Below are 19,468 nucleotides of genomic sequence, written 5' to 3'. Positions count from 1 at the left end.
ATGGTGTGTATTATAAAAAGGAAAGCCTTGTTTAGTTTTACAAATTCCAACTAATGATGCCTCTGCAACACTTCTACAGTTACTGAAAAAGGTTTCCGAAAACAAAAATGTAAAATGCTTACATGTATATAACACTGGACAACTAAGAAATATGGGATGTATCCTCCTCCTTTTTCTTCTTTATTATTATTATTATTATTATCACACTAACTAGCCTGCTAACTTAAACATTACAAACTTTACAGTGCTCGTATACCGTATATGGCAAAATTTGTTTAAGGGATTATCCCATGAATATTGTAAAAAATAAAAATCAGACTTCATATAGTACATGACAATCTCTTTCTAACAAAGCTAGAACCAGCCCGGTACCTCACATGGATCCAGAGATCGCCACATTTATTGTTCCAATTGAACTGCCAACTCAGGTGGGGGTGTACTTTCTGCTGCAGCTCAGAGGGGGGAGGGCTTGTCCTTTGCACTGCAGCTCTCTCCCTATCACAGCTCAGGAGGCAGTTGAAGGATGTAACTCAGCATGTGATATATCAAAACTTTTGAGTGCTCTCATCAGGAGACAGAAGCAAGATGGAGTCAGTAGAAAATTTGTGGACCTACCTCGACTCCATCCCCTGCAGTGAGAGTGCAATATGCAAGCTTTTCTCTCTCCTCGTTCTACTGATTGGTGGTGGTCTCAGTACGAAGACCTAAACACAAAACCTATATCCCAACCTGTAATCAACCCATATACACCATAGAATAGAACACCAATAGAAGTATAGGTGGTTTAACAGTAAATAACAAGCTAATCACACAGCCATTATAATTATAGTATCACATTTTTATTAAAGGGGTTCTGCACCTTCATTTAACTGATGATCTATCCTCTGGATAGATCATCAGCTTCTGATCGGCGGGGGTCCGACACCCGGGACCCCCGCCGATCAGCTGTTTGAGAAGGCAGCGGCGCTCCAGCAGCGCCGCTGCCTTCTCACTATTTACTACCGGGCCGCCCGCCCACTGACGTCACGACTTGTATCAACTAGAGTGGGCGCGGCTAAGCTCTGTTCACTTGAATGGAGCTTAGCCGCGCCCACTCTAGTTGATACAAGTCGTGACGTCAGTGGGCGGGCGGCCCGGCGGCAAACAGTGAGAAGGCCGCGGCGCTGCTGAAGCGCCGCTGCCTTCTCAAACAGCTGATCGACGGGGGTCCCGGGTGTCGGACCCCCGCCGATCAGAAGCTGATGATCTATCCAGAGGATAGATCATCAGTTAAAAAAAAGTGCAGAACCCCTTTAAACATGCATTACAGACATGATTGGCATACACGATTGTGTATGCCAATTATGTCTGTAATACATGTTTAATAAAAAAATGTTTTCAGTATGAAGACCCCCACTTTGACTTGATGCCATGACTTAGACTTCCCGAAACACTTTGGCTACAGTTTGCTATTTTAATTGTAAGTTAATAAAGAGGTATGTTTTATGGAAGTGCCGAAGAAGTAGATGTATGCTACTACACGCTATGACATATCAAAAGTTTTAAGGCTTTAAGTAGTGTTAAGCAAATCGAAGTCCACAAAGTGGACTTCAATACGAATTTTGGGGAAAATTTGATTCGCTACAATGCTGAATTTCCTCGTGCTTCATGGTAGCGAATCGATTTTCTCTGAAATAGCGTAAAAAAAAAGATATGCTTACCTCATACATTTGTTTGCAAAGGGCCGGCCACCACCATCTTGATCGAAGATCTCGCACAATATCCCATGTGTGGTGAAGTATGATATCACCACAGGCCGTGCAGGATTTTGTGCCAGATCTTCAATCAAGATGGCAGTGGCCGGCCTGTCGCAAACAAATGGATGAGGTAAGTATGATGTAATTTTTTTTATCTTACACTGTAATATTGCTATCAAATGCTGTGATCAGCTATAAATGCGGCATCTAAGGGGTACAATGTAAAATTCGGCGAAGCAGCCAAATCGACTTCTTTAATACTTCACTCAACACTAGTTTTAAGACTCTTTAACCCTCCTCTTATGTTAGCTTTCTGTTACTATCCATGATGTTAACGGGTCGGTTCTGACCCTAACACAAGAGGAGGGTTAAGGTTTTCCCTTTATATAATTTATCCTGAAAAGCTCTCAGGTTTATCAACGGGAGTTCCCCCATCACCCTCTTCTTGTATCAATATATGGATATCAGATCTTCAGAACTAGAAAAAAAGAAGCCTCCAAGAAACTGAAGTTGCTTTTTGACTTTGACTGTCCTTTTTCCTTACATTAATTGTCCTTCAATTTAATCTAAAAGTTCATATTTTACCCTATAACCAAGTCACTGACTTCAGTTGTTTCATACCTAGCATTTCATTTAAGTAAACTGTTCATCCTCCAACCATTATCCCCTGGGGAAATCTAATGTTGCACAGAACAATATATTGTAACAGTTCAAATAAAACAACCAGCAAATCATTTCTGAAGTAATTCCAGTGAAAAGTATCCTTTCTCTGGATATGTCAGCTTAATTCAGTCTCTATTCTGATAAAGTCTTCACATAGTGGGTGTACTTGGCTCCTGGGAAGAATTTTACTCATAAGTTTGACTACCATAGGCTTCAACATAAAACATAGAATCATATTGTATGACATATCCTGCAATGGAGATTACAATATTTAATGCATTACTCTCATCAGACTACTACATGCCCTAAAATGTATCTGTACTTTCAAAGGAGAAAAAATAGAAGTGGGTTCACAATGTCTAAATAATGCTGCTTTTCAGTAATATTTGAAAATTAGCTAATTGTTTATATCATTTCTTAAAATGATATAAATACATTACCTAAAATTGGAGACCCCAAGATTATACCTACTCTCTCCAGGCCACCACATTCCTATCTACACAAAGGTTAGTTCCAGGAGCCACCATTTAAAAAACGTACTCAACTGAATGGTTCAGGCCCCAGCAAGGTATCTGTTGCTGTTTGGTGCTTTACCTTACTCTGTGCAGAATCTGATGTTACAAACTGGATGACGTGGACACAAAAGCTCTGAGATATCCCCACATGGGTACTGCAGTTACAGTACATGATATTTTGCGGGATATGACATTGACTTTAACCTGGCAACATTAAACTAACCTAACATGATGGTCTTAAAATTTTGAAGAATTTTGATAGGTACTATGTAAAGTATAAAACAATAATATATTTATTGTAATATATAATGTGCATAATAAAAACTTATACAACTCAAAATATTGGCTTTTGCAATAGATGCATACAATTCATAGCAAGACTTAATAGCTTAGGAAAAAACAATGTTATTTTCTAAGCGACTTTGAAATTACCGTTGTGTTTAACACAGAGATGTTCAAGTCCATTCAATTGCTTCCCTAACCTTGATGCATATTTGAATGTTTCACGCTATTAGTCAGGCCTGGCATAGATCTTACATGCACAAATACAAGGAGGTTAAATACTGCAGCTTACTGCCAATCGTGTTTAAATGGTAATTTTTCCGCAATTGAGGCTTGGCTGCAGCAGATGTTGGTGGAGAGTCGGTGACATAACAGTTAGCAAGCAAAATATAGTGTAAGCCAAATGCATTTGTCTGTAGATTTAATATAGATATTAAACATTTGCTGTTATGCAGTGGTGTACATAGACATTGAAGGGTGCTAAAGCACAGATTAGAATTGGGCCCCTTTCAGGTTCTGCTTGACAATAAAACACTACCACCCACCACCAAGGAATTACTGGTTTTCTGTCCAATTTCCAGGACTTGAGTACAGTACTTGCTGCTCTTGAAAAGATCACATCCCGATGCCTCTTCTTAACTCCCCACCCCCCACTTCCCCTAGTGAAGCTTAAGCAGGGTACTGGCTCTCCTTAAAAAGATCAGACCAAAGTGGCAACTTACCTTTTCTAAGGTATCTAGAGTTATTGTCAATACTCCATGAGGTATCTTTGAAATTGTGGAAGTGGTTCCCTATGAGTCACAATCTGACTTTTTAACAATCCTTGGGACATGACAAGTGAAAACAAACAGACCAAATATCTATGCATGGCACCCCCCACACACTGAAATAAGGACACCCTTAAATCCATCCCCTTTAACTAGGGGCACCATAATGTTTTGTCTCATTTTAATGTGTAAGCTATAAAGAGTAGAGCTTACAAGCTTAAAACAAGGTTCTAACTCCTTTTCAGACCTATGTGAGACAAATAAAAATAGACATATTGGAAAAACTAAAATAAATCGTAAAACGTAGTATTGACCAAATTGAAGTATCCAAAGTGGACTTTTATCCGAATTTCAGGTCCATTTCAAGGTCCTTTGGCGGGTTTTCTTCAATCGACACAAAAGCGACGGCCTTTCCGCGAGTGAGTGGGTAAGTTAAGTAAAAAAAAAAAACTCCTGATTAACCCCTGAACAGCTTAATGTTAGTCACAGATGCTGTGATTAGCTGTGAACACAGTGTGATTGCCATTCACTGCACCCGCTCCATACAATGGAAAGCGATTTGAGATGAAATAATTTGTAACAAATCAAATTTCTTTATGAAGTTCAGTGAAAGAGCCAAATAGAACTTTTCAAAACTTTGCTCATCTCTAGTTAAAAGTTATATATATCTACAGCCCAGAATATTAAGATCGACAAATGTGTAATATTTATTGTGGATCTCAACACACGGCTCCTGTGTTCCAAAAAATAACAGACCAATCTATTCCTCATTAAGGACAATGGTCAATAGTCCCCTTTATTGTTTACCATAGTATAGTAATGAAGAACCTTCTTTTACCATCTTGGGCAGTAAATCATTATTTTCATAATAGTCATCTGTGTAGTCAACAGTTTTTTAATGTCTAGAAATATTCACTTTCTAGGTTTTAAACTATACTTGTCTTTAGGTATTTTTAATTTTACATGTCAATATCTATATTTAAACAAAAAATGTTAAATCCTGCAGATTTACACTGGTTACTAAGCTTAATAAGAGGCGCTACTTCCTGCTTTGTACAGATTACTTTACTGCAGTTACCTTCTTATCTGTCATTGTAATCCTGACTGTAAAGATATCACCTCTGTGTAAAGATAAGACTGGATCCACCATTCACAATAGATGATTGTTGAATCTTATCTATTCTTTCCTTGTACAGTGACCTTTGCAAAGGTCACAGAGCATGCCTAGAAAATGCTCCCATAGAAGTCAATGAGGTCTCCTCCTGACCATTGCATCTATGGCTTATGTGGCTGCTATAAAACAATTTTCTAAATGCTTTCTAAACGCACTTAAGAACAGATCAGGCAAGATGGCCTCCATTATAATCATGTTCAGAAAAAAGAATAAAAATATCTGCAATCAGAAAATAAAAGCAGATTAGACCCTTGTTAAGTCTGTCAATAATGATCTATTACAATAGATTATAGATTTTGCTACGTAAAATCTGGTGCACCTACTGTAAGTGCAAACAATAGGCTTTAAATGGGTTTTTCTTTAAACATTTAAATACTAAACACAAGCTAGATGATAAATGTAGGATCACTGGCGGTTTGACTGCTTTGACACTCACTGGTCATGAGAACAGGTATCCTGGAGTTCCCTATGTGAATGGAGAAGTATCATGCATGTGTAGCCACCGCTCCATTTACCATCTAGCGGTAGTACAATACTCTGCCAGTTTCGTAGACAGTAAATGGAGCAGTGGTCACACATGTACGCTACTGCTCCAGTAGACATCAATAATAATATCCATTGATTGGATTGAGTACTGTGTAATGCTTCATCTCTTCTGTGGTGAGACTAACTGGAAACTGAACACTTACTTCCAGGTTACCCAAAAGATGCAGGTAATCATTTAGGGCCCCAGCAGGGGGACATTTTGTGATCAGTTTATTTTCAAGGGACCCTTTCAACAAGTAGGGACTGTCCACAGTGGAGGACAGCTTTAAAACAAATATAGAACTAGTTTACCTCTTTGCTGAGTACATAATAGTGATATGGAAGTGTGCAAGTGTAACTAGATTACCTGTCATATCAGATAGGCATCTGTACAGGAGTCAGGTTGTTTACTTCTACAGTAGGAATGGAATATGCCTAAACTAACATTATTTCTTTTTAGTACTAATATATTGTGCCTCTCTGTTCATATCAGTCCTTGTCCCCAATCGTCTCACAGTCAAATTCCTTATCTTACAAACCTTACATTATGGTCTTCCGGCGTCCAGTGGAGCTGCATATCTCTGTGAACACTGTCATTAGACAGCTGCGGTCACAGTAAGTCCCCCGGAGACCAGACAAAGTGGTCTCCCTCTGTGATATCGCTGTAACACCCTGCTACAGCGATCTATTGAAATGTAAAGTGAAGAAGCCGGTGGGGCGTGCTCTAATGCTGGCTATAAAATTAACTGTGAGCCTGCAGTGTGTGAATTAACCCCTTCCTGTCCTGACTGTGACAGGGAGGGGTTGTGGCAAACATCGCCACTTATCGAATGTCTTTCTTGTCTGTACCTCTTCCCTATGTAAATGAGGCTGTTGGAGGTTTGAAACCAGGTGCGCATGCCTAGTAAAGTCAGTTGACTCCCAAACTGTGTGTCGTCCAGTCACTGGGGAAATTGTCTCTTGAATATTGACCTGTTTCTTCAGCTACAAGGGGATTTAAAGTGAAGATATTGAGGGTATACCTTGAAGCTCCGCAACAATTGGTGGCAAGCGGCGGGATTCAAACCGCACAGCAAAGCAGCAGTTCGTTGAAACAGCCATTCGGATATACCGGAGTTCAAGAATATGTGCAGTCATTCGAACGAACGGTGAATGGAGACGAATTATGCAACATTGAAACGAACTACGTTAAAGGAATTATTGGAAGCAAGGGGAAGAAAAGCCAGCAACAAAACCAAAGCTACTCTTGTGGCCGAACTCATGGAGGGGGACAGAGCGACCACTGCGGCAACTCCACAGGAGACAGAGCCAACAGAATTTACAAGAGAGCTCAATAGCAGGTTAGCTTTTTACCCAAACACCCCCTCCGTGGAGACACTAGAAAGACTGATAGCAGATGTACACGAGTACATTGTAGCTAAGCAAAACGCTATTCAGCGAGTTGGGGAAGGAGCCCCAGCGCCCACCAGCACTCTACCCAGGGAAAAGCTAAGATTCCCTACCAAGCTTTTAAAAATTACACAGAAGGAGAAAGTGATATTGACGAATACCTACAGGATTTCGAAAGGTTGTGCCAGCTACACGTCATCAGCCCAGCCGACCAAGTACCCCTGCTGGCAGGTAGATTGTCAGGCCGCACCGCAGAGGCATACCGAACCATCCCAGACGAAGACATCAGGAATTATCACAAAGTCAAACAAGCCATCCTAGCATGGTATGCCATTACCTCTGAGGCATACGACTCAAATTCCGGGATATCAAGAAACAAACAAAAGACTCACACACTGAATGGGCAAACCAACTACAACGAGCCGCCAAGGGGTAAATGGAAGCGACACGGGTCACCACTATGGAAGAGATGTTCCAGTTAATAGTAATGGAGCAGTTTTTTAATGGACTAACCACAGAACTGCAAAATTGGGTACAAGATCGCAAACCCCGTACCCTACCAGAGGCAGCCAAGCTAGCTGACGAGTTCCAAGACACCAGACAAGACCAACGCACACCACACCGGACCACGTATGGATCTACCACCCCTCTGCCAGCAGTGACTAGCTTGGCTCACCCACGACCAGCCGCGAGCCACAACCAGTACCCTCCTAGGTACAATACCCGACCACCGATCCACTGCCACACCTGCAACCAACAGGGGCACATCCAGAGAGACTGCCCACGTAACCGAACTCGCCAGAACTGGAACCACCAGGGTCCTCCTCCCCCCAATCGGGCTGCAGTACACTGCTGCCAAAGAGAATCTGTGCTCCCAACATCCACAGTCACCTCAATAGAAGAGCCTCTGGGGATCCTACACGAGGTAAACCCCATACAAGCCGCCTCAGACAACCGTCAGGGGCACCGCCAGGTGGTACACATAGAGGGGAAGAGTATACAAGGATTACGTGACTCTGGGGCCACGTTAACCCTGGTCCGAAATCATTTGGTGCCTAAGCACACCCTCACCGGAGACTGTGTAGCTGTACGGGTGGCAGGGGGAGCAATTTACAAAGTTCCCACTGCCAAGGTGCATTTGAATTGGGGGGCAGGGCATGGAAACGTGGAGGTGGGAATTATGCAGGATTTGCCCGCTGATGTTATTTTGGGCAACGACTTGGGGGAGCTCACCTCTGCTTTTGTCCCTCAACCAACTATCCAAGAGGCCTACCCGGTTGTTACCCGGCAGCAAGCACTCACCACGGCTCCATCCGATCACTCTGAGGCTCAGGTAAACAATATGCCACACACCCCTCCTATTCTCCCCTGGAATGCCCCCCTGGAATTTGGCAGTGAGGTGGCCCTAGATCCCTCCCTGCAGGTATATAAAGATAGGATAAACAAGGACCAAGGAGGGTTGGAGGGAGAGAGATATGCTTGGGACAAAGGTCTCATATACCGCTATGCAGAGAAGGTAGTAGCAGGGTCCATACCCGTGCCCACTAAGCAGTTAGTGGTACCCCGAAAGTATAGACAAGAGTTGCTGCGCATCGCGCACAATATACCATTATCAGGACATTTAGGAATCAGCCGAACGAAACAACGGCTGATGCAGAACTTCTTCTGGCCAGGTATCTCAAAGGATATTAGACAATACTGTCAAATGTGCGATACCTGCCAGAGGGTAGGGAAGAGAGGGGATCGCTATAAAGCCAAACTCAGATCCCTGCCCATAATTGAAGAACCCTTCAGTCGAGTAGCCGTAGACATAATAGGACCCCTAGCGAAACCCAGTCCCTCCGGTAAGAAATACATCTTGACCGTAGTGGACTACCCCACTAGATACCCAGAGGCAGTGGCGTTGACCAATGTACATGCAGAGACTATAGCCGATGCCCTTATGCAAATATTCTCCCGTATGGGATTTCCCCGGGAGATTATATCGGATAGGGGCACCCAGTTCACTGCAGAGGTCACTCACCAACTTTGGAAAGTGTGTGGGGTGAAACCGATCTTAAACTCCGCCTACCACCCCCAGTCCAACGGGCTCTGTGAACGGTTTAACGGAACACTTAAACAGATGATCCGCATGTTCATAGACACTCAAAAAGACTGGGAACGGTTTTTGCCCCACTTGCTCTTTGCCTATAGGGAAGTACCCCAAGAATCCACGGGATTCTCCCCTTTTGAATTATTGTTCAGGAGGAGAGTGAGGGGTCCCTTAGACCTTATCAGAGAACACTGGGAGGGAGGGGTAACTACGAATGGTACCCCTATTGTCCCATACGTGCTGGAGTTTAGGGAACGCTTGGAGGCTCTGACCCAGGCGGTACGTACTAACCTCCAAGCGGCCCAACAACGACAACGCAAATGGTATGATAAGGGGGCCAGGGACCGCAGCTTTCAGGTCGGGCAGAAGGTGTTAATCCTACGGCCAGTCCCTAATGACAAGCTGCAGGCCTCCTGGCAGGGCCCATACAAGGTGGTGGAGCAAATCTGTGATACCACCTATGTGATCGGCCCGTGCGCTGGAGCAGGGGGCAGACGCATGCTCCATGTGAACATGCTGAAGCCCTACTATGAGTGCATAGAAGAGGTGACTGCTATTTGCGCCTCTGCCGCAGAGGACTTTGACAATTTACCTCTCCCAGACCTCCTAGAGAAAGAGGGCCAGAAAGAGGACCTGGAAGAGGTTCAGTTAGGTGAACGGCTGAGTCCCCAGGAAAGGGCGCAGGCTCATAGTTTAATAAGTGAAAAAGGAACCACTTTTTCTAATCTCCCCGGGTAAACCCCGTTAGCCACCCACAGAGTAGAAACACCAGGGCAGACCCCTCTCCGCCAACCTCCTTACTGCATACCTGATTCTGTAAAGGATAATATGCGCAAGGAAATTGAAGAAATGCTACAACTAGGAGTCATAGAGCACTCTGAAAGCCCTTGGGCCTCGCCAGTAGTTCTGGTGCCGAAGCGGGATGGGACTACCCGCTTCTGCGTAGACTACCGGAGGCTTAATGATAAGACCGTATCCGATGCCTACCCTATGCCCCGGATAGACGAGCTCCTGGACAAAATGGTCAGGGCCCAATACCTCACCACAATAGATCTTTGTAAGGGGTATTGGCAGTTGGGATCAGACTGTGTATGCCGGCTTGGTTCTGGGGGAGCATTGTGGCAAACATCGCCACTTATCGAATGTCTTTCTTGTCTGTACCTCTTCCCCTCCCCCCTCAACCTCCCATCAGCCCTTTCTATTGTCTGACCCACCTTTCCTTGTACCATAGTAATCTATGTATTGTATGCAAATGAGGCTGTTGGAGGTTTGAAACCAGGTGCGCATGCCTAGTAAAGTCAGTTGACTCCCAAACTGTGTGTCGTCCAGTCACTGGGGAAATTGTCTCTTGAATATTGACCTGTTTCTTCAGCTACAAGGGGATTTAAAGTGAAGATATTGCGGGTATACCTTGAAGCTCCGCAACAGGGGTCAATACACTTTCTTCATAAAAAAATAAAATGTAAAAAATATAAAAATTATAGTGAAATGATTAAAATTTAAATAAAGAAAATAAAAGTTATAGCTATAGTTAGTAGTCTTAGCAATAGTATAGCAGACTTCATATGCACATTTTTTTCCTTTCTTTCACAAAAAATAAAACATTTATTAATTTTAACAATAGTATAGTGTAAAATATACAAATGTATACTCATTTTATTGTCATAAAAACAATGCACAAATATATGTATTCACTTTAACTATATTTAGTGTAGCATGGATTTTTGTGCATAACATATATGAACACACTCATTTTTCTTCATTTATAAATGTAAAAAAAAGTAATAAAAAAAAAAAGCCAAAAGCTTAAAATGACAAAATTTCCCCAAGATGAATACCTTAGGGAGTCAACATAAAAAAAGTCATTTTGAAGGAAGTTCAAATTTTTTGGTGCTGTACAACATATGTACTGGCAGTACGGAGCAATAGCAAAATAGGCCTCCAAAATGCGCTCCAGTCATTTGAAGTTATGTGATGGATTCAGCCAATAGACAAATAACACAAATCGCATCCATTTCCAAAGTGCAAACATATCATATATATTTTTAGAAATGTTGGCTCTTGAAAATTTTATCACAGTTTTCTTGAAATATATATTTTTAAATATTATGTCTGTCATGTAATAGCACAAAACAAAGGCCTAATGTGTCCAGTGAAAAATAATATCAAATACATTTAGGTTGGCTCAGAAATTAGTTGAAAAATTGGTATGGCAAAGAAGAAGGTAAACACTCCTGTAATGAAGCAGTTAATATGAAGACAATCATTTATCAGCAGCACCTTTTTGGGGGTCCTGGAAGGTAACCCATACAAAATAGAGGGAAAAAATGCAAATTTCATGGAACAAACTTTATGGAACTGGAAGCAGAATGCTCCATATACTCTGTAGTGGTCATGCTGGGCTACTATGCCAGTGCTGGAAATTGCACAGTGTATAGAGCCTTCAATACACAGCATTGTTTCCAGTGACAGCAGCTCCTGAAACAGCTGATCAGTAAAGGTGTGAGGGTCAGACCCTGAGCAATCTGATATTGACGACATATTCTCAGGATAGCTCATCAATAACTAAGTCCTGGAAAACCCCTTTAAGGGTCCATTCACACGTCCGTAGTGTGAATTTGCGGTTCCACAATACACCTGGCCGGCACCCCCAAAAACTGCCTATTCTTGTCCGCAATTACAGACAAAAATAGAACATGTTCTTTTTTTGGGGAAGCCACGGACTGGAAGATCGGGGCCACGCTCCGGAAATGCGGATGCGGACAGCCCACTGTGTGCTCTCCGCATCTCTTCCGACCCCATAGAGAATGAATGGGTCCGGATTCGTTCTAATGTTGCGGAACGGATCCGGACCCATTCTACGGAGGTGTTAATGGACCCTAAGGATGCATAAAAGCAGGTTACGTCGTAATTTTCCTTCTAATGCAAAGTGCATTGGTTAAATAGTCACTGAGAGATTAGACATCAGTAGCTATTAGGCGATAAAAATAAATAAATAAAAGTCTGGCACAAGCAATAGATACTGAGTGTACCAGACACTGACCACAAGGTACCAGACACTGACTACTTCTGACCCCCACTAATCACTAATGGAATGTACCACTGGCCACCAAGAACTACATGCACATCTGTGCAGGTCATCACTAATGTCTCGGAGTAAAAGTTATAATTAATTTTAAGTAATGCAAACATGTATTGTCTAATATTTTACCTCTTATCAACTATGATCAAAATAAGGAGCACTACTATACTTTAAAATTTACTAAGGTCCCCTGCAAATTGTAATTATGCCCCTGCTTCCCATAGGGCAATTTTGGCTTCCAGTCCATTCTCAAGCAATCAATATCATTAGTTTCAGCTCCTTATATGAGGCTATGTACTGTCGGGGGGGGGGGGGGGGAATCTGAAGTGAATCAGAGCTCTGTTGCTGGAGCTTTGGTTCATAAGTCATTGAGAATCACACTCCCTTTATATGTATTTTGCAAAGCACAAAAACGGATCCGCAAAAAATACGGATGACGTCCGCGTGCATTCCGTATTTTGCAGAAGGGAACAGCTGGGCCCTGATAGAACAGTCCTATCCTTGTCCGTAATACGGACAATAATAGGAGATGTTCTATTTTTTTTTTGCGGAACGGAAATATGGACATACGGAAATGGAATGCACACAGAGTAACTTCAGTTTTTTTGCGGACCCATTGAAATGAATGGTTCTGCATTCGGTCCACCAAAAACTGAACAGACACGGATAGAAAATACGTTCATGTGCATGAGGCCTTATTGTGAGCTGTAAAATGATAATTTCCACCAAAATAATCTAGTCAAGTACCACTAGCCTAAAATAAAATCACAGATAAATCGATTTTTTTTCACAGACACAAGAAAAATGTCACCTATTTTTATGGACTGATTTGAAATTACTGGATGGTTGGTAACCCTGATGGGGGGACATGGAACTGTGGTGCAGCTGCCCTAGGGAATTGAGTGAGTACAGTATGTACCTGTTTGTTATTTTTACCCACATGTCCACTGGGTTTTCACAAAGGTAAGAATCTTTAAAAAAAAATCGAATCTACTAGTAAAGGGGCAAAAATAATAGGCTTTCATTTTTTTCATGTTGTCTGCAGAAATACAAAACTTTTCTCCAATTTTCTCTTTTGTATGTGATGTATGAAGAAACAGTCTGTAAAATACATGACAATTTTCACACTGCATTGTTAGGGCTTCAACAACAGTCATGTGCTATATCGGATAAACCACTTGCCCGGTGTAAAATATATAAAAGGAAATCTGTACTGTTTACTGTCTAAATAAAACGAGCATCACCTTGTCTATTAAACTGTCTTCAAACCTTTAATAGTCGTTACTCTCCTGACTCTGACATGTGAGTGGCAGCCATTTTCTCTGGCTCCAGCTCTGTGTTATTAGGATTATTGACAAACGGCTTAGCAACAAAGACCGTTCCAACAATAAATGCTATTGTGGTTGAAATATGTGTTTGCAGACAAGAAATCTAAATGCTAACAGATTTCAGATAAACTATGGGTTTCCTTCGCCATGGTTAACACGCATTTCATGGCTTTCTGACAGAAGAGAATTTAAGTGGGCCACCTCGGCCAGGTAGAAAAGTCCATATTTTCTGATGGTAAATAACAAAGCTCAAGAGCAAATCCAATATTTCTGTTGGTGTTTTTTTTGTTCTGTCGATCTTAAAATATAGAAAGTTCATTCATTTACTAGGCTATTTAAAAGTGCCTTCACTCCCGATGTCTCTTGACAGCCTAATGCCAGGTTGCTAAGTTACGACTGTTTGACATCATCTCTTCCAATGTTCTTCTATTTGACAAGTCCACATGATTCACTAGGCTTTTTAGCTTGTTACTCACTTTCCCGGTGACGTCTGTATTATGATTGTGAATTCATATCATGCAGGCAACTTTCTCGACGCCCTTTTGCATGCCATACCCCCTTAGAATCCATATGAAGATACTTAAAAAAAATGCTTTTCAGCTTCGGAACGAATGCGTAACCTCTATAGACAGCTTTCCTTTATATTACACTTACTAGAAGAAAATGTAGCATCTCCCTTAATGTCAGTTTCTATTTTACCAGGAAAATGATGGCAGAGCAAATAAAGGTCTCTACCTGCTAATTGTGTTACATGAAACAGTCACATCAAATAGAGATGGGGCTGATTAAATCCATTAGTGCTTTAAACAGCACACAAAAAATGGAAATTGCACATGTAATTTCAACTGTCAAGGGCATTTTTGGCCGTTGATATATATTTATAGAGTGCAGGGTTATTGCAGCTAGCTGGCAGGACACGAGAAAAGATGACTCTGATCACACAGTTAATTGAAACTCTAATTTAAAGGCCTTCTTCTGAGGTGATATAATAACCCTTTCAGAACTCCTACAAATGTGTCTGTGCACTGTGAATGTTTATTGGTTATAGGAATTCAAATAAAATAATAATAAAAGAGAAGATATCATTTTAAACAATGAATACATTTCTCTCTACATCATATAATCAGAGCATATAGTGCCAATTTACTGCCTTCGGTGGCACACTGGGGTAAGCACTTTGCTTTCAGTCTCCGCAGCGTATGAGGGAAATCAGTTGCCTTGCTGTAGACAAAGAAGCCTTGTAGACTGGTAAACAAGATAGGAGAAATCTTGTGTTGGGGCTTCGATGAAAATTGTGTAAATCAATCAGTACTGTTAGTAAGGGATCATTGGAAAATACAATACATTCTGTAAGGTTATATGCATAAGGTCATAGTATAAGCTCAATGCACTGGCTAAGGGAATAGCTTATAGGGGTGCAAAACTAGTATTTGTTAGGGAGTACTAAGGTCATGTTCCGGAGCACAGCTAGTGAACCCCAAAACTGCTATCAGTCTTCCAAAACCACTCCTGGTGGTACAAGGCTAAGCACTAGGTTCTTCACGAGAGCCAGCCATGAGGCAGGATGGACTTTGGGACCCAGGGTACATCTGTGACGTTAGTGACAAAAAAAACTGGTGTGGACAGACTAGTGTCAGAATTACCAGAATGGCCAGAAAGATAAAAAGAGGAGTTGGCAAGCAGAGTCAAAATTAGGAGAGACGGATTTGGTCCATGCAGTAAAAAATGGTTAAATCCAGAAACAAACCAAGGTCAGACTACCAGGAGACTCCAGAAACAGGTCCTCAGACACAGGGTTAGCCCAGAAACAGATCAGCAGCTAGTTAGAGGGGTTATCACAGAGTAAGACAGACCATGGCTGACCCATGGTGATCATACGCACCTAGTCCCAGATACTTCTTCTATGTCTAATGCTCCTAGGGAGGCTCTTCCTGCCATGCTGAGATCAACATGTGTTGACGGGGGACACATAATTCGCTGCAGACAATCAAACCCGCAGTAGTGACCTGTTGCCCTTGCGTCATGACAACTGGTTATATTAGCAACAAGGTAAATTACTTACAGTATTTGAAGATGGGTCCTATGTTTGAGGGTGCCCAAAATCCCCTCTGCCACATATGACAGGAATACTAAAAATGGTAGGTTGGTATTGTTTGAAATTTAGCATTGGGGCACAGAAGTTTACCTATATGCCTCTGGTATGATTCCCATGCAGTATGGTATATACTGACAAATATGAGCTCAGATCCTCTCCTGCAAGATCAGGAGACCTTGTTTTGGGAACAGTTTTCCTAATATCACAGTACAGGATTCAATCCAGTTCTTCACTCCAAAGATATGGCTCATGAATCGAGCCATAATATGTCCATGGACATAGGGTCTAAGATTGATATTTCATTTAAATTGTATTTGCCTTTTGAGTGGCAAAGACAATTGTATTATATCTAATGCATCAATATTCATTATTTTCAGTATTTCAGTATTTAAACTCTTAAGGAGGTTATCCTACAAATGTAAAACTTATTTTTATTGAAATATTTAATTACCCAGAAGGACTGTCCTTCCTCTGTGGGTGGGCAAAACCTGATCATGCACCTGCATCCTTAAGGATGAATGAAAGGTGTGGAGGCTGTTTCAATATGAGATCACTAAGGCTGTACTGAAGGGAGCAGGTACACTATTAAGCATGTAAGTCCACCTATGAATGCAGAAGAAGGTGGACCAGAAGGATAAACAGCTAAGAGCGCTACCAGAGAGGAAAATGTAATGTATAAGATGAGTGAATCAATTTTAAAATTTGACTCAGATTTTCCAAAGAGTTAGGGTTTGAAAGAATTTTTTTTTTGTGATTAATTTTGGGATGCGAGAGAGTGTATGTTTTTTAAGCAATTAGGGCACTTTTCGTTCAAGTCAAATTTATTCTGACTCTATTCTGACTGTAGTTGAATCAGATGACCAATTCAGCCGTTTCGGACTAGAATCAAATTTTAAGTAACTCCATCATCTCTAGTAAATTGCATGTACATTGCAATAATACTGCACTTCATTTTCAATGTGCTAGTATTACTTTCCATGGGATAATCCCTTAAAACATCCATTCAAAAATATAGAAATTCAGGCACCCCTTCATGCTAACAGTCCAAAACTTTTTCGACATACAGAACGACATAATCTGAATTTTTTGGGTCAAAAGCAGAAGGCTGGATAACCAATTTCAAGGTTCCTTTATAAACTTACAAAAAAAGTCAAATAATCCAGGCCCTGTTCAATTCAGTTTAAAAAAAATATATATTAAAATTAAAATTATGGCAGATTCACACATTTCAAATGTGTCTCATATCCTTCATGTCACATTGATGTATGTCTCTACTTATAGAAGGGCTAAGGACAGCAATATACAGACAAAAACAGGAATTCCTTGACATCAATTACAACAGTGTGTCTTTGGCCACTTGAAATGAGTATGAAAGACATGAAGAAAGTGCTTTCAGCAGAAACTTGTTCTCGACATACAAGTTTTATTATATTTAGAAAATCCCATTGCTCAGAAGAACACATTCCCAGTTGACACCAGAGCCTATGACAAGAAACCTTGAAGTAACAAGTAGCAATACAGAGTCAGAAACTATTATTCAGGTTATAGCCACTTTTTCTTGATTTATTGAATTCTGAGACACAGTACTGTGCTGCTCCTGTTATGTGGACATTTCTTGGCCATGTTTTATGTCCTATTAAAAATCACTATAAGCACTGTAAATAATCAGTGTACTAGGCTGTCCAACAATTAAAGGAAGCCTCAGCCATGATTTAGTGCAAACTTTGAAACTTACCCGTAAGATTTCTTCAACACAACTGGGATCATTTGGAAGACTGACCTGTGTAAAGAAAGATTCATATTATCAGTAACTAAATGTGAGAGGAGGAAAAATGGAATTAATATGTCATATTATAATGAAACAAAGATGACAGTATTAGATCAGAAGAAATAGTATGCTGACCTTTAAACTACAAATGTCAAATAAATTGAGTTTTAGAAAATTTTATGTGTCAATGTTTTTGGGGACATAAACAATGACTAGCCAACCAAATTTACCAGGAATTCCAATGTGATACAATAACTGTACTTTCAATGTGTCTATAGTGTTAGTTCACATGGAGATTTTGGCTTATCAAAGTTAATACACATAAAGTAGATATATATACTGTCATCATATATGCAATGTAACAACCTGAATAAAAGAAGGACCAATATAGAATGACTGACAGCTCTATGCATGGTGGACTGCTGGGAGAAGACTCTACATAGCAAGACATACGATTTATAAAAATACAAACAGTATTACAGTATATATCTACCTGGGATGGTCATGTATGGGTAGTATTGCCAGTGGTCTCCCAACTTGTCTTCTCTGGTCATTAAAGACTGGAGAATCAAACTCACAAATGCAAATGTTGGTGCAAAGTTTGTTGCCCTGCAGCTAGAGGTTGTATGCCAAAGTGTTGAAGCCATAAAGTATGGTCACTAGTAGGGGGACACAGGGCCTTTGTGTTCTCCCAGACAGGCACAGTTAGGTGCCATATCTATGGAGATATTCTACCCTAGTGGTAACACTCCTTTAGAAGCAATGTATGAAATAAGAGGCATATGGAGATACAGTATCAGAGGCCTACAAAGTTCCCATGTACTTCTATGAAGTACAGATACCTGCTCTGTACAAAATAAAGTCATAATAATAATAATATAGGTATGAGAAACATCTCTATCAGTGTGCTTGCTTCATTTGGAGTGATGAGGTCATATGCACCATTATATACAGTACATACAAATACATATTAAAGGGCATGTTCAATTGGGGACATTTATGTTATATGGGTAGGCTATGACTTAAATGTAAGATAGGTATGGGATAGGGCCCTGACGTGAATAGAGAAGACATTGCGCATACAGAGCAACCTTTCCATTCACTATTAGCTGTGATTACAGAGCAAAAGGCACAATCATCTATTAATTCCTTGTTATGGGAGTTCTGAAAATGGCTGATCACTGGATTGGCTATTTTCAGAATCCCAACAACAATAAAAGGAGGGTGACTGCACATGTGTGGTTTGCTGTCCTTTTACTTTGGGGTCCCATTCTGGAGATAGAAGCCGGTCCCAGAGGTTTGACCCTTAGCTATCAGACATCTACCAATATGCCATGAGTGTCCCAGATGGGAAAACCACTTTAACTATAATAATTAAAAACATTTTTTTTTTTTATGTTCGGTTTCTCTGACTCTGGCCATGTCTTTTAAGTCAAAAGAGAAAAGCTACTGCATAGTGAAATCCCTTTTCTGACCTAAATGTCACTAGAAAATTACATTTTTAATTGATTGTTTTAAGACATATTAAACCATGTAGGTGTACCTGACTTATTTGAATCTTGTCCAACATTTGACATTTGGCTAATCTTAAAATCCATGGCAGCTAAGCAATCATTGTTGACTTAATAAATCTCTCTATACAAAGAAGTATAGTAATGTTAGCCAAGAGCCTACAGTGATTTCATGATATATAGGGACAAAGGAAAATTTGTTGATTTTGTACAGGAAACATTATTAACAACATAAAATAAAAATCACAAAGTATAGTAAAATGGAATCATGGGAACCAGAAATAGCTTTACTTTATTTGTAAAGTTACCAAAAAGACATCATGGAGTCTATAAAGTGTAATATAATTAACTCTAGGCCTCATAACGTTATACTGTATATCCCAGATATAACTCCTTATAGATTGATTAAAAATTCAATACTACATAAGAACATATGCTAGTACATAGGCATGTTGACAAACCAGGATCCTCTAGTGGTCCTAGTCATTGACATACTGATGAGACGCAGCCATAGCAGGGGCAAAGGAGCTTAATATGGATG

The 19,468-nt window shown here is 40.7% G+C and overlaps 1 protein-coding gene across 1 annotated transcript in view; it reads right to left on the bottom strand.

The window, feature by feature from the left end:
- The window catches only part of AFF2 (AF4/FMR2 family member 2), a 614,371-nt gene that overhangs the window by 236,190 nt on the left and 358,713 nt on the right, over nt 1-19,468 (bottom strand). Inside the window, exon 4 of the mRNA XM_044306720.1 lies at nt 17,384-17,428. Within this exon, the coding sequence (XP_044162655.1) occupies nt 17,384-17,428 (45 nt within the window). The remainder of the gene's footprint in view (nt 1-17,383; nt 17,429-19,468) is intronic.

This window comes from Bufo gargarizans, chromosome 9 (genome assembly GCF_014858855.1).
Source record: "Bufo gargarizans isolate SCDJY-AF-19 chromosome 9, ASM1485885v1, whole genome shotgun sequence".
NCBI lineage: Eukaryota > Metazoa > Chordata > Amphibia > Anura > Bufonidae > Bufo > Bufo gargarizans.
The sequence above is the reverse complement of the archived record's forward strand: the minus strand, read 5'-3'. Positions and strand labels throughout refer to the sequence as shown.